At 41.5% G+C, this 16,404-nt stretch overlaps 1 protein-coding gene across 1 annotated transcript in view; it reads right to left on the bottom strand.

Moving 5' to 3' along the window:
* Window positions 1–16,156, bottom strand: part of ppargc1b (peroxisome proliferator-activated receptor gamma, coactivator 1 beta) — a 104,307-nt gene extending 88,151 nt beyond the window's left edge. The window contains exon 1 of the mRNA XM_037779507.1: window positions 15,793–16,156. Within this exon, the coding sequence (XP_037635435.1) occupies window positions 15,793–15,873 (81 nt within the window). The 5' untranslated portion in view covers window positions 15,874–16,156. The remainder of the gene's footprint in view (window positions 1–15,792) is intronic.
* Window positions 16,157–16,404: the final 248 nt, after the last annotated feature.

Genomic DNA, 16,404 nt, shown 5'->3' with positions numbered 1-16,404 from the left:
TGACAACCAATCAATTAATCATTGCATGCCCTAGTCATATGGGCTTAAATGAGTTATTATCACAGTAAACTGTTACTAGGGCTGGGTGGTAATTTATCAATTCATTGTTTAGCGACCATCAGTGATTTCATATTGTGATAATAAGATCATATATTGGTATTGATATACAAAATGCTACAGTCGAAATGAATAATTCCAAGAAAAAATTAGATGCAGAATTCAGTTCATCTGCGTAATAGACATCAATATTAGGAAAAACATTTGTATTGATTGCTGCCAAAGCGGTTACCATCAGAGAAAGGCCTCCAATTGTTGGAGCTGAGCCTTTGGCTAATTAACACAACACCCAGGAAGCAGCTCTACACTCTTCATAAATGGTATGGATGCTTACATGTGCATGTAGCTGTGAATATGAATGTGCAAGCATTATGCATGTGTGTAGTGTGTAATGCCATATATCACCGTAGCACTGAGTACTGTGGTCACGCAAGCCTGAGCAGCCTTTGGGAAGTAGGTCAATGAGCGAAAGAGAGAGAGAGGGAGAGAGAGAGAGAGAGATGAATGGAGAGAGAAAATCATGACGACATATAAAAGAAGAAGAAATAAGAACACACGCAAAGAGAGGCCGGAGGGAGTAGTGACATTGGAAAGTTACCAGTTAGAAACAAGCTTTAGTGTTACTGGGAACATGTATACACACGCCATATATATAGCATGAATGCTGACTGTGTGTGTGCAGTAAAGATGTGTGTGCTCGTGTGTTTGTACATGCATCCCAAAGGCCATTACTTGCCTCACCCACCTCCCTCGCTCTCTATGCTACATGCAGGTAGAAGCCTGCTGCTCTCTTACAGCCCACACACATGACTCACACACTCAACACATACACACCTCTAAAGTTTCCATCACTGAGCCCTGCAGAGGCGCCCGAGCCCATCGCTGCCATCCAACCCCGCCCTAATGTGTTTATCATTATGAATTATCAGTGAAATTGCATCCCGTTATCAGGAGAATATATCACAATATCAGGGTTATTACATTTTTGGACTCCTACAGAGAGGCAATTTATTAAGATCTGATGAGTTATTACATTAGTTGGCAGTTACTAAATTACTGCAAGTAGTGTCAGTGATAATCTCTTTTATGTTGTAGGCTGGAGATACAACCCGGGTTCCAACTGTGAGTACTTGAGTGCTACGACAATCTATATGGAGTCATAGGAGTGCCATATAAAATAACTAATCTGTACAAGAATAACAAAATAAATGTGGAAATATAAAAACAAATAATATATATATAAAAATAATCATTTATTTATTTTCACATTTATTTGTTTATTTATTTATTTATATATTTATTTATCATTTCTTATTTTTGCATATAAATTACTCTATTTGTTTTATTTAAAATAGAGTACATGTGTGCAGGAAACACATTAAAAATATATAGAAAAAAAAGTAATTTAAAGGCAAAAAACAAATAAATATATTTCTTTAAAAATATATAAATATACATAGAAATAAATTAATAAATAAATGTGAAAATATATGAAAATACTTATAATTATTATTTTATTTGTCTTTATATTTCCACATGTATGTATTCTTTTATTTATTTCTCTTTGTATTTCCCTTTTTTTTATTTACTTATTCGTCTTCATATTTCTACATTTATTTTATTTATTTATTATTTTTTTTGGCACAGCTATGACTCCTTGGAGATCTTCTAGTAATTATGACTAAACCAGAGGTCACACACAGGTTAAATGTGTGTGATGTGAAAATGACGAGTTGAGGTCTGTGCCGAGAAAACTATTAATAACACAACTCCCTGCTGTAGCACAAATGAACAACCGCTCACACATTAATGTGCCTTTTACCTGAGCAAGCAACAACATCTAAAAATAACAACAAATAGCTTTTAAAGTAGAGTAATGGAAGAGGAGAGATGCTTAGTGTGTGTGTGTGTGTATGTATGTGTGTGTGAGTGTGTGTGTGTGTGGTACTGCATCGCACCATATCAAATCAAACTGTACTGGATGTGATAGGCCGTGCTTCTAGATAACTGCAGCTAACTACATGATTGTGTTTGTGTGTAAAAGTGCATGTTCGCACCAGTCTGTGCTTGCCTTCCCCTGGCACCTGGTTGCCACGGCTATATGCCATGCTGGCATCTGTGTGTGTGTGTGTGTACCTTTTTGTCATGTCCCCAGTACACCATGCCATGGAAATTTCCTTTAACCTTTTCTCTCATTTACACCAGTGCCCTTGAGATCCCCCACACACACAGAGAAACACATGAACCAACACTAACACCCACACACATACTGGGGGGGGTGCAGTGGTGTAGGCTACGGTAGAGATAAACCAACTGTCACTGTGTTGAGACTATAAACAGACCTGCTTAACAGTCACATGATGATTATTACTACTGCTACTGGTACTGCCACTCCCACCACCACCACTACTACTAGTGGCACAGCACTACTACTTCTCCTTCTATTGCTACTACAACGACTTAAAACAAACTTTTAAACTTTATTTTAATCATCATGTACATTACATCAAATTTGACCTCTGCATTTATCCCATACTATAGTAGGAGCAGTGAGCTGCTGTAAAGCGCCGAGGGAGCAACTTAGGTTTCAGTATCTCACACAATGACACTTTGACATGCAGACAGGAGGAGCCAGGGATCCAACCTTGTGATTAAAGGACGATCCACTCTACCGACTGAGCCACAGCCATACCTTCCACTACTACTAATACTACTACTTTTAAAACCACAACACTGCCACTATTACTACTACGACTGCCTTTAAAACAATTACTGATGACAGTACAGTACTGGCTTACCACTGCAGGTAGTATACTCCTCCTAATACTACTACTGCTGCTTCAACTACCACCACTACCTCTACAATTAGTAATACTACTGCTGCTTCTACTATTGCTACTACAAATGCTACTTCCACTACTAAAAGCCAAACTAGTACTACTACTATTACTACACTTATGCTGCGCCTACTACAACTGCCAAAACCACCAGCATGAGTAGTTCCTGCTACAATAAAAACAACTGCTCCCACAACTTCTTCTTACTGCAATCATTTTTGCAACTATTATATAAGTGAAGTTAGTAAAGCAAAAGGACCTTTCATAGAAAGAAGACCACAAAGTGTTTTACAAGAATGCAAATTATTAAAAAATAAGACCATTAAACAGTTAAAACAATAAAAGCAATCAATAAAACATCAGCAACAACAGACCTTAAAAACACACTAAATTGCAATCACCAGACAGCACGAGGTGACACAAAAGCCAGTTTAAAAAAGTCTTAAATTAGTCTTCAGCTGCTTTTTAAAGGTGTCACAGACCACAGATCGTATGTCTACAGGAAGAGTGGGCCACATGACTGCCACCTTTAGTTTTCAGTCAAACGCGAGGGACGGTCAGTAACTGACCTACTGGTGATGCTGTATATAGACGAAGAAGGTCTAAGATGTACATCTGTGCCTGACCATGCAGGGCTCTGTATGTGAAAACTTGTCAACAGCGTTCTGGACCACTCATAGACGGTTCAGAGATGACTTGCTGAGGAAGGTGGAAGGTGAATTGCAGTAGTTTAGCTGGGATGATATAAAAGCGTGAATAATCATTACTGCTGATGCTACTGCTAGCACCATCAATACATGTATGGGGTGTACTAGTACTACTAGCACAGTAGTAAAAGAAATGAGTGTATTAACGAGCATACATCCCTGCTGCTGCATTACTCCTTCAAGTCCAGCAGAGGAACCGTTTAGAGACTCTGCATTACCCATGAACGCACCGTGTAATCCCTAACCTTGAGCAGCATGAGTCGTAATCACATACAATAATCCTGCTGGACCAGTGGATTATTGGGAGGGAAAAGATATACTGGTAGATCTATAATTTGGTTGGCAGACCAGCAGTATGTATGCGTATAATGTGTTTGTCACCTCTCTGGTCCGGCAGGCTATAGTGTTGGTGTCAGAGGATGATGAGTTTGTGCAGTTGGATGCGTGCCCATCCATGGTCCAGACATCTTTACAACTCGATCTGTCTGACGGCTAAGTCGGGGCGAGCCCAAGCCAAAACAACTGGCAAAATGTCAAAGAGAGAGAGAGGCCTACATTGTGGCCTCGCACAACTGTCATTCAACTCCCGCGTTTTTTACAGCTTTGCACAGTGTCAAAGTCTCACTTTTAACAACAGAAGAAAGTCCAATTTTTTAACTGTCGTAGACAGTGAACAAGCCCTACTTTTTACAGTGATAAGTTAAAATCTCACTTTTTACAGCTGTGAAAAACATCAAAGCTTTATTATTCAAGCTTTAATATAAACCCTGTTTGAAAAGAAATTCAAATATTTCTATAATTTTAGCAGAAATATAGTAGCAACTCCCTTTAAAACAGAAGCAATCACTGCCATTATACACTGTGCAATCCTCAGATTCCCAACATCCAATCCCTCCGCACTACGATTATCTCTTTCATGCTTCATATGCCACTTCTTGTACAGATGTGGAGAGATGGCTAACATCAGGCTCCGATATGTTGCCGTGGTATCAGCATCCCTCTCATCTCATTTCTGCAGATTTTAGTAAAGAGACACAGCCCTCGGTGCGCTCTTTCTGCTTTAAAATAAGACATTTCCCTGGTGGCTGCCCCCATGATAAATCAGGTAACGGAGGAGGAGAGCTTTAAAGAAATAGGGCAGCCAGCTAGCTCGGCGACCGCTGGGCCTCCACATACTTCCCTACAAAGCCCTGAGCTGCTGGGTGAGATTGGATTCCCTCTCCTTCAACCCCTTACCATCTCCCTCAGGTGTTGTACAAAGCTGCTGTGTGCGTGCGTGCACTGATGTGTGTGTGTGTGTATGTGCAGAGAATGGCAAACAGCCTCACGCTGCTGTTGACACTATCAATACAGCAACAGGGTCCCTGTGATGAATACAAATTGCCAGTAAAGGTTAGCTAAGGACAGATGGCACACATGTGCACATGTCAACATTTTATACGTGCTTGGATAAAAAGGAAAAAACGCCTGAGATGTGAGGAGGAATTCACATTAGGGATGAATGCATGAATCAGTTCTCTATAGCAGACACACTCATCCAGCGCCTTTACATGTCATCCTACATGCATAGAAGAATGAGTAGTCTTGACGCAACTCAAGGCCACTTTATCGACCCTCTGAAGCAAAAACTCAAGATAATACACACAGTCAATATGTTGATTTTTTTAAGCAAAGACAACCTGAATGACAATATTTACACAGAAACATCACAAAGACATCCAAAGTGCGCTGATTATACGACAAACACAACATATTGAGGTAAAAGAAAAGGCTGCAGAGCATGAGTAGATTATCATGTTAGGGGGCGTAGAGCAAACATTGTCTTTTTGTGGCTCCTATTGGGCGCCACTTCCTGCAGTCCACGCATTGTGTATTCACCCTGTTGCACCCAAGTCCCCCTGAGCAAAGTGCTTTACATGCCCAAAGACCCAAAACCTAGGGCGGTATCTTCACTCTAGCTTTAAAACTGAGCCCGCTACAAATGACTGCAACACAAATAGTTGCATTAAAACAAATTTGCGTTAATGCATTATTATCGCATTTACTTTGACAGCCCTACCAAAAACCTAACGTAACGCGCCGGATGGTTTGTTTACACAGAATCATCTGAGAAACCATTTGGAAGCTGTTTGGAAAAGGGCAGGCACTTTCAAAGAAATACTTGGCAGGTGATTGGATGACCCATCTGTCAATCAAACTCTTGCCAAAGCCAGGCGGGAGAAGAGCAAGAAAAGCCTTCAGTGAGGAAATACTCAGTTGTGATATAACCGATGCTATAACAGTATCAACCCTAACCTCTTCAGGAGCCACGATTGTTGTTTAGAACAAACAGTCGCCTCTCTAAACCACGCCTGTAGCTGCCAGTAGCTCCTCGAAGGACGCCGATTGGTCTGGACACAAACGCATTACTTGAAGCCTGACCAGATGGATTTTCGTGTGATATTGCGAGAATCCAGCTGTAGTGCAAGATAACCAAAACATTAACCAGTACCCCTTTGCTGGAATAATGCTGCCCGGCCCCATGCGGTCTTTATTATAGCAGCATTTCCAAAAAAACAGCCCACATTCTCCGCGTTAAGCCCATAGCAGCGAGCACGGTCATTTATCCAAATCACACGGGCAAGAGGCTGAATCCGCTTGACGCCAGTGAGCCGCGAAAAGTTAAACGGTATGTAAATGATGATTTAACAATAAATAACTCAAATGATAAATTCTCTGTGGTCTGCTGAGCGTCTGAATGTGGCATAAAGATAAGAACCATAAAAAAAAGAGAAGGAAAAGCAGGAAGGAAATATGATGATAGGTGATAACAGTGAATCACTGCGCTGACTGTAAAGTGTGTAATCTGTATTAAAACTATAGCCCGGAGAGAGAGAAACGAGATGAAGAGAAATTTACATCCTCACATCCCACTCTGGTTTGAGTCACAGCGAAGAGCGGAAACAACCTGGAACACGCCGACGAACCGAATAGATTTTCATATAAATTAAGGCGGCAAAAGGCAGACGATGAATATCTAATAAGACTCTCGCTCACTGGTGTCGTTATTGCTGTTGGATTTTTTTTTTTTTCTTTCCCTCTCCCCATATCTGTTCTCTCTGGCCCTCGCTGTAACACACGCGATGAAGCCATTGTGCGTGTTGGACACTTTGCACGGTTGAGTGCTGCTCTGCTGCTCCACCTCAGGGAAAGAAATAGTGTTTGGAAAATCCTGCAGTGTGCATGCAAGATAGGATGCAAACTGGACTTAGAGATTCTGCAGCAGTTCCCATCTAATAAAGACCTGTTCATGTCCGTGTCCTGACCTGAGGGAAGGTTTTTCTTGGCTGACACTGTGACCTCTGACCCCTCCTTGTGCTGTAGGAATCTATTTCACTCAGAGTTAAAGTCAGATTAGTCACCGAAATGTCAAATTCAATATTAAAAAGTTGTAAAATAACTTGTAAATCACAGACTGCAGAATAAGACTATATAATCTGTGTACAAAATGAAAGAGGCAAAAACAAGGCTTTGGTGTAGCCTGATACAGACTTGCTTGTGGAAACCAATCTAATGAAATATTGCGTAGTTGTGTTTGGCACTAAAGCACGCTGGATCTTTTGCAAGCCTTTGCTAGCCCTGTTTATCCCCGTGTTAGAAACCAGGCTAAAGGTTAGCGCTGCATTACTGTGTTCTGTAGGGGAGACCAAAGACAAAAACTGATTGAAAGAGAAAATATAAATGACAAATTATCATTATGGAAATCAATGGGTGGATCGCAGCGATAATAATGTTCCACAATTGATAGCAAGCACTTAATGAATCTGCATTATATCTGTAGTCACGTTCTGTCCTGTTTGAGCTGCACAGTTCATCATATTAAAATTGCAATTTGGATTCATTTCTCCATGCAATCTCAATGAAATCGATTCTGCCATGTTTGCATTCAGCGGGAATATCTGATGCATCCAATCAGGAGCTTTTAATTACTCCTAAATCACAAGACTTTGCTACACCATGTGACAAACCGTACACTTGTATTGCTGACAGAAACTAAAACAAATCATACATGTGGAAAGAAGATACAGGAGGAGTGACACGATGAGAGTAAAAGTTTCAGAGGACATTAGTCAATCAAGAAAACGTCTAAATACGAAGTACAGGACATAAATATATCTACTTGATACTCTAGGTGATGATGATGCTAATAAGGCTATGAAAACAGCCAGAAATAGTTTAATACATCAATGACAGGAGCCTTACGTGTTACATCAGCACACCAGAAAAGATCTTACAGGAGGAAGGAGATTATAGAGGCACTAAGAACGAAGAGAGATAATTGTAATCTCAATTCAGAGAGAGAGAGAATCATGATTCATCTTCTTTAATCCGGACTCGTGCCGCCCTAATGTGAGCCTTGGCTGTCATGCCAAGCCGGCCTGGGTGAGCAGCTGACGAATCACCAAGCAATTAATTATTGAGAGACCCCTAACCTGCCTCTACTAGCATGTTCGGTAGCAACAGCACGCTCAAAGCATGTGACACAGAAGCATACATGCAGTTTATGTTCCCTGCACACTAACACAAGGCCCGCGGGGGGGCCGGATGCCTGATGAACCTCAGAGGGATTTGGGAGGAAGCAGCCGTATTCCCAGCGCCCAGCTCTGACGTAAACACACATGTACTGTATGGTTAACTCCACTTACACACAGATATATCCACTATAGGCACCTTGGTGCAGCACCACGGTGACCACCAGGCTACCACAGCGGTGGGTTCAGGAGACATTACCCAGACCAGAGACCATTTTTAGCGACAATCAATCACAGAGTGAAGCTGCATCTGTTTCACTGATATAACACTTTGCTATTCATCTTAAATCTGTAAATGTAACACAGCAGACCACTTCCCTATCTTCCTCTCTCAGATTATAGTCTGGGGAACATTTTGTCCTTTTTTGCTGACACAATACTTTGACCCCCCCTGACCTTTGACATGCTCAGTGTATTGACGATCTATAGTACTCTCACTGTGATTCACTCAACATAACATCAGATACCTGAAATATAAATGTAGAGCTGCAACGTTTAGTCGATCGACAGAAAAATAATCACCAACATTAAAGTACCTCTTCATCCAAAAGTGGCAGAAAATGCAGTTTTCAACCTCTCAGACAAGGAGATTTCCTGCTTTTCTCTGTTCTATATCATATCAAATTGAATATCTTTGGGTTTTGGACTGTCAAAACAAGCCATTTAAAGACATCACCTTGGAAACTGGGATGGACATTTGTCATTATTTTCTGACATTTTATAGACCAAATAATTAATCTAGAAAATAATCAACAGATTAACTAATCTAAAAATGTAACTGTAGTAGAAGCTTATATGTGCATATTTCTACACATACTGTACAATATACTGTATATACAGGCTTGTGTGTGTATATATATGTAAGTGATGCTCGTTAGCTCAAGTGTGTGTGTCCGGTACATAGTGACAGAAGGGACAGGTGAGTCACGGCAAAGCTGCAAGATGAACACATTGCACTGCAGCACTGCACATCACGACTCAGACCGACAGAATAGACACGGAGGGGAAGATAATGACACTGAGTTGAGGGATAGAACAAGGAATGATGAGATAGAACTTGGAGGAAAACAGAGGACAGTCACAACTAAATCAAATGGAAGCAGAAGAGAACATGAAATATAGCTGAAGAGAGTGTCTGTCTGTCTGTCTGTCTGTCTGTCCCTGGCACAGTGCAAATCCCAGTCGCTGCCAATAACACCTGTATCCATCACTCTCAGGTGGAACTTCAAAGCCTTGTTATTTATACACCTGTCTGTCTGCCTGCCCACTTGGCTGTCTGGATCCTTCACTCTTCTCTGTCACTGTCCAATTTAAATTGGATTTATTGGGCACCATCAAGAAAGTGATGCGTCTACCTGCTGGCAGACTAGATGCATTATAAGGGTGGTTTATGGGATCATTACTGTTTCATTCAACCCGATATCGATGATGAGAGATACTTGATAATCTCATTACCATTTCTATTGTCGCCCTCTTTGGCCTCGCCATCAGGCCAGCCAGGTTTCTGCAGAAGCCTTAATACTGAATTTAAAAAAGGAGTGATCCACCCTTTTCTAGCTTTGTCTTTCAAATGAGTCGCCAGAAAAGATGTTGGCATTGTCATCAATTAGCCATGGCGAGCAGAAAAAAATGTGTTTACATGAAAATAACTGAGAAATGATGACTTTAGCTGCAAAAGAAGATCGTTAAATTTAATAATTGTTGACTTAAAACTTGAAGAACTTGACAAAATCAAGCTAAATGGGTTCAGGGAGGGACTGTGTGACTTCCGATCGGAAACTGGATATAATCACCTGATAGCCAGGGATGAGAGCTGACCTCCTGCTGTGTAGGAGCGCATGCACACACACACACACACACATACACAGAGAGGCATCATGGTTATAGGATAAAGTGCTGACTGACAGTATGAGGCTCTATAGGGCTACACAGCAGCACAGTAATGGCTTTAAGCTTTATTAAGTTTTCCATTTGGTGCGTGTAGGCATCGTTTCAGAGACGCAATTAACGTTTTAAACACTTGAGAGCTGATTAGTTTACTTTATAATAACCTGTAACTTGGGGCGCAGTCTGAGGAGGCAAACACGGAAGCAAACAGTAATCTGTTGATGTCCGGGAACAATGTGTTCTCCAAAAGTATTTACAAAGTTTTTCAATTACTGATCTATTTCAACCTTAAACTCTCTCAGGCTGGGATTGCTCTCTTTGTGTGTGTGTGTGTGGGAGAGGGGGCGGGGGGGGTTATCACACACCTCCAATTAAGTGTTAATTTAACGGGTGTGCACTGTGCAGAGCTGTGGTTGAAAATTGAGATTACGCTTGAATAGAAATAATGCTCCCGGAGTTCATCAACCATTTGGACTTTCTTTTGGATGCTGACAATATTTGCATTCAGCGGGATAACTTGGATGTATATTTGTATAAAACCTTTATGATCCTTCAGAGGAAACTGATGCAACTATTTTTACTTGACTTCCAGACCTGAACAGAACTTCAAAGTAAACTTGACAAAGTTTAAAAAAGGGATTTCAAAGCACGTGCAGTTTGTGTTTGTCGTGACGCATTCTGATCCGAGAGGTAAATATTTGCTTTTCAAACGGGAACTGGGAGAATCCACATTGTCTCACTGGACACCAACACGTGTGCTTGAGTTTGCATGCGACTTTCTCTTCAACTGCAACACTTTAAGTTAAAGTGTAGCAACTGACGAGCCACGGCTAATATTTTACAGTGCCCTGTGGCTGGTTGTGTCCTGTTACAGCAGGATGTGGTGACTGACGTTAAGTCGGCCTGATCTTCCCAGAGTCAATCCCCTGCATGGACCCAGACTGGCCATAAACACCCGGTTAATGATTAGCAGTGAAATAGGTCTGGGAGTCCACCTGCACTCTGAAACACTTTCAATAGATCCATTCGTATAGCTGGAGATAAAAGAGTTTTTCTTCTAAGCACAAAATATGAGCTTCTGGGTGTTCTGCTGCTCTGAGAACAGCTGACTATGACTATGATGACTGACTCGATCGGTCTCCTGCTCTGCCGTTTATGAAAGGAAAAGGGATTTAAAACCTGATTTGATTAATTTCACCAATAATCCATCATAGCTAGTTCTTAGTTTTTCTCTCAATTGACCTTTTGCTAAGCCCCGCCCCCCTGCTGCTACTCCATCAAAGCTACCGTAAGAGCCCACACAGTCACTAACTGCACTCCCTGCATAAACTATCTAGCTAATTTTGGGAAAAATTAAAGGGCAATTTCAGAGAGAAGCAGACAGAACGGTCTACAATCTGTGTTTGGAGAATATATCAAGATGTCAAACTGATTCAACAGTGAAAACAACATGAAACTACAGTTTAACCTTTATTTCTTACATTTGACATATCAGTAGTATATGAAACTGTGTTCACTGTGTTGAAAGGTTGCAGGAACCAGAGACACACTGCTCTACTGAAAACCACACATTTGTTTTAGTGTGCAGTGTACTTAGATCAACGAGTGAGGCATCGGCTCACCAATGAGGCGTCACATCAGCCCGCTGTGGTCAATGAGCTTGTACAACGGCGTGATGATCACTTCGAAAGGGAATATTTACAAAACCAAAGACATCAATATTAACTTTAGAAAAAATGTCCACTCCACCGAGGCACTTATTATAGCTTTGCACATGAAGAAATGTAAGTGCCATGGTGCTTAAATTAACAAGAAATTGAGCTCTGATAAACACCAAGTCTTTAACTGGAACTTTACAGATCCATCATATAATCATTTGGGGAACAGTGGCCAGTCAAATCACTAGTAAGCAGAATTTCTTGTCAGTTTCAGCCATTTAGTTTTTATTTTCATTGATTCCATGTGCAATAAACCCACTTGATATAAATATAAACTGGCCCTGACATAAAGGATGATAAAACAAAAAGGACAGATTAAGAATGTGTGAATGAGAATGAACAGTAAGCGCGTGTACTGTATGTATGTGCAAGAGTGAAAGAGAGAGGAGGAAGCAGTCACATGTTAGGAGGAGGAGGGAGGGAGGGACTGGCTGTCACTCCTCTACGTCACGGTAACGCCTCCCTCCCTCCTTCCCTCCCTCCCTCCCTCCACTACAACTCACATGACTGCAGCAGCCCTGTTCTGTAACTCCAGTCACGAGGATAGAGTAGTATTACAATAACCAGCCGGCAGGGGCGAGCTGCATAGAAACACACTGGCAGAGAGAGAGAGAGAGAGAGAGAGAGAGAGAGAGAGAAAGCCACCAGCCGGCCCTAATAACCCTGAGTAAATATTAACATATTAACGACGCTGCGTTTGTAGAATAGATAACCTTATCGGGCTACATATGAAGAAAGAACTTAAGCAGTGATACAATGTGCAATTTGATTCTTTATCATGTTCTATGTACATTTCTCCCTCTGTGTCACTCAAGGACTTTGCAGCAATCCAGCATTACAAGCCTGAGAAGAAAGAGCTGCACAGAAAATATACAGTACGAGCATGCATGATAGGAATGCATACTTGCTCCTTTTGTTTATACCTTTAAGGTTGTTAAAATGATTGCTCACTGTCTGACAGTATTTGTTATATTCTTGTTCAGCTTGTTCCAGCTCTTTCCTGAAGCTATATGATGTTTCTCAAACACAAGAGATATTTATGGTCGCACCATTCCATCAAATGGAAATATTCTAGATGTCTTGAGAAGTCAGTCGTACATATTTGGTGTCTTTGGAAACTTTGAGATCTTCACTAGGAGTTAAATGAATATTCTGTACGTTTGAACAACGTTTGGCTGCACAGCTTGAGTTAATACTGACTTGTTAAAGGAACAGTGTAGGATCTGGCGGTATCTAGTTGTGCAGCCACTACACCTGCTACGGTGGCTGACACGAAAACTCGAATGGCCCTCTCTAGCGCCAGTTGTTGTAAGAGAAGAGTGATTAGAGTGTGTGTGTACGTGGGAAGTGAGTGGTGAAGCAAGAGAGAGAGCGGCGGCGGCGACGACGACGGTAGTGAGTAACGTTATCGACCCCGGCCCAAGCAGGAATAGTTAACAGCGTTTGTTTTGTCCATTCTGGGCTACTATAGAAACACGGCGGTCTCCGTGGAGAGGACCCGCATAATTATTAATATGATATTCCATTTTTTCCCATGTCAAAGTGTTACGCACTGGTCCTTTAAGGGTTTGAAGGCATACTAATACATCAAATTAAGTGCACAACCATTGTAGGATCTTATGGGAGTATTATACGATTATCATAAGAACATTATCATGAGACAATAGTAATAAAATAAAAAAGTGGTCATTTCCATACATTAAAATGGTATAGGAGCATCATAATATAATAGAAGATTAATAAGGTCACTAGTGAATATATTATAGATATCATGTCCCTGCAGGGATATTGTGGTGATAACCATGGGACATACTAATACCAAAAAGTATAATAAAGCCATTGCATAATCTCAATAGGCGTACGATAAATTCAAATAAATATAAAGTATATGTTATATTTGAGTGAGGTCATAGGATATGATAACATCTAGTTATATTATGCAGTAGGATATTACTACAATGTGTTGTCATATTGTTAGCTCCTATATTAAGGGATGTTTTTGGTGCATTTATTTCGATTTCCTCTCATCCACCTCTTTAGAGAGGCTACATCTGTCTGAGTGAGTACTGTGTATGTGTGTGTGTTGTGGAGGCACATGTCACTGCTGCATGTTATAAATAGCCCTGCTGTCTTCTCTGGATCCCACCACACACACTGAATTAACCTGCTTAAGATGCCAATCAGCTGTGACAGATCCCCCCCCCCCCCCCTCCTCCTCCTCCACACACACACATAGTACACTCACACCCCCCACCCTCCATGACCGCGCAATCACAGCAATACAGTACCAATCAGCACGACGCAATCTTACGTCACACTGTGATGCAGTAGCACAGGGTGTCCTGTATTCCAATGACGGACCGTTTTATGGGTGTTACGTGCACGGGTTATGACTTTACAAGCGCGACTCTACAACCAGGAAGGTGATGGAGATTAGATCTGATACATTCGTGTGATAATTTGAATTCCTCACCAAACCTGGTTCAGAAATATGCTAATTTATTGTTTTCTTCCGAGTTACGCAACACTGCATACATCACAGTATGCATCATATGAGCTATTATTCATAAATACTTTCTCCTAGAGAATTCGGCATACAATTTTAGGTGCAGGGCATCACTTAATTGTGATGTAATCTCAATTTCTGTAACACCACTCGCTACCGCCCCTCCACTGGGGGGTTTCTTGGAGCAGGAGATTATTCTGGGATTAGAGCCAGTTATAAAGTTCACAGAAGTGCTGCTTGATGCCCCCAGAATTCAATTTAAAGATCCCATTCATTCATTTAAAAAAAAAGGTAATTTATGTTAGGTGTTATATACATGAATGTCAATATAAGCAAGGAATTCCAGAATTGCAGGGAATTCCAGAATTGCAGGGTTTTTCGAACGCAGTTTGGCGTTCTGGACGCTCCCTCGAAATTCGGTGCAAAATCACGTCACTGTGTGTTTAATTAACCGTCTGTGAACCATCACACCTCCAGACACAAACAGCCCCAATAGTCTGTTGTTTGGCCCCAGCAAACAAATTCATCAGACCCAACGTTTTGTAACCGCGTTGCCTAACGATTACGCAAACGATTATGAAAACGCAGAGCCGCACCAGCACTCAGTTTTCTCCTCTTGACCTAACCCCCCCCCTTGTCTCCTCTTCTGATGAATTGACCAATAGTGACGAAATGATTACAGGAATCATCAGTGGGAGTTGGTCAACTTTACAGTGCACCGATCAGCCTGATATCCAGATATCCAACACAGAGATCCCCAATGGTTATAAACTCACAGTGCTGTGGCAAGCTGCTTAAATAATGAATACATAACATTACACAGCATGTATTGCAGTGTTTCCCCCCAAAACAAACACTTTATTAAAACAGCTGCTTCGATTACGCAGAGAAAAATAAAGCCTAATATATACCACCAGTTGCGTAATACATCAAAAAAAAGTATTTTATCTGCACATTTTTTTAAAGCCAAGCAGTCCTGTTTGCCAGTGGATAAACATCATAATGTCATAATATCATAATATCATAATAGTCCTTAGGCTGAGTCCATGCGTAAAAGAGGCGCACCACGTGTCCAAGTCGTCTCCGGGCACTGAAATTAAAACTTCCCTCAAGAATGCGTCAAAAGTTTCCAAAGCTGCCTCTCTGCATACCAAATAATCCTCCCCAAGCAGCAACACGCCGGCTGTGCTCAGCTTCCAGCACCAACACATACACATTTATGCGCTTTAATCCGTCAAATTCCCTCTTTTGCACCATGGCTGATGACATTTCCTCCCCAAAACACGTGAAAGCCAGACGTCAAGATATAGTACACATTCACACACACACACACGCACGCACACACACCGAGACGCCGGCTCGCTGTGTGCCGGTGAGATGCTGCTGACAAGCCGGCTGAGAGGCTCGCATCAACCGGGTGCAGCGTGCGCCACGGCCGGCGACGTGCAGAGACGCACCCGGGGCTGGAAAGCCCAAGGTTCGGTGTTTCCAAAGAGGTCCGAGTCTTACCTGGCTGCCGGAGTTTTCTGTCAGGTAATTGAAGACAAAGGACGAGAGTTCCTCATCTAATAGTGGAGCGCAGTCCGCCATCTTCTAGTGAATGAGGAGCCGTGGAGTCAGAGAGCGGAGTGTATAGGAGGTGGAGGAGGAGGAGGAGGAGGAGGAGGAGGAGCAGCAGTGGAGGAAGGTGGCCTGCAGGGGGCGCATCTGTTTACACACACAGAAACAAACCAAAGGCATTAAAAGACATGCGGTTCTCCAAAAGTGGGGTGTGGGGACCTCCAGGGGTCAATGCGGTGGCTCCAGGGGGTCCCACAATAAAATGAGGATTCATTAAATTTCACTGAGACTGAATTAAATGGAAATTACTGCCACAAAAAAAATCCAATTCGGATTATTTTGACTTGATATTGCGATAGGATTTGGAATATTATCATTTTGACTTGATATTGCGATAGGATTTGCAATATAAAAGGGAATTGATTTTGACATAATTATTGTTAATTATTAATTATTAAAACATGTTCAAATGATTACGGTGTGATTTTTGCTGGGATTTGTTCTAAAGATGTTTTCTTAAAGGGACTGTTTGTAAGAATCAGAAATGCTTGTTAACAGTGA

Source organism: Sebastes umbrosus, chromosome 9 (assembly GCF_015220745.1).
Source record: "Sebastes umbrosus isolate fSebUmb1 chromosome 9, fSebUmb1.pri, whole genome shotgun sequence".
NCBI classification, from domain to species: Eukaryota; Metazoa; Chordata; class Actinopteri; order Perciformes; family Sebastidae; genus Sebastes; species Sebastes umbrosus.
This window is presented reverse-complemented; position numbering and strand designations above follow the sequence as displayed.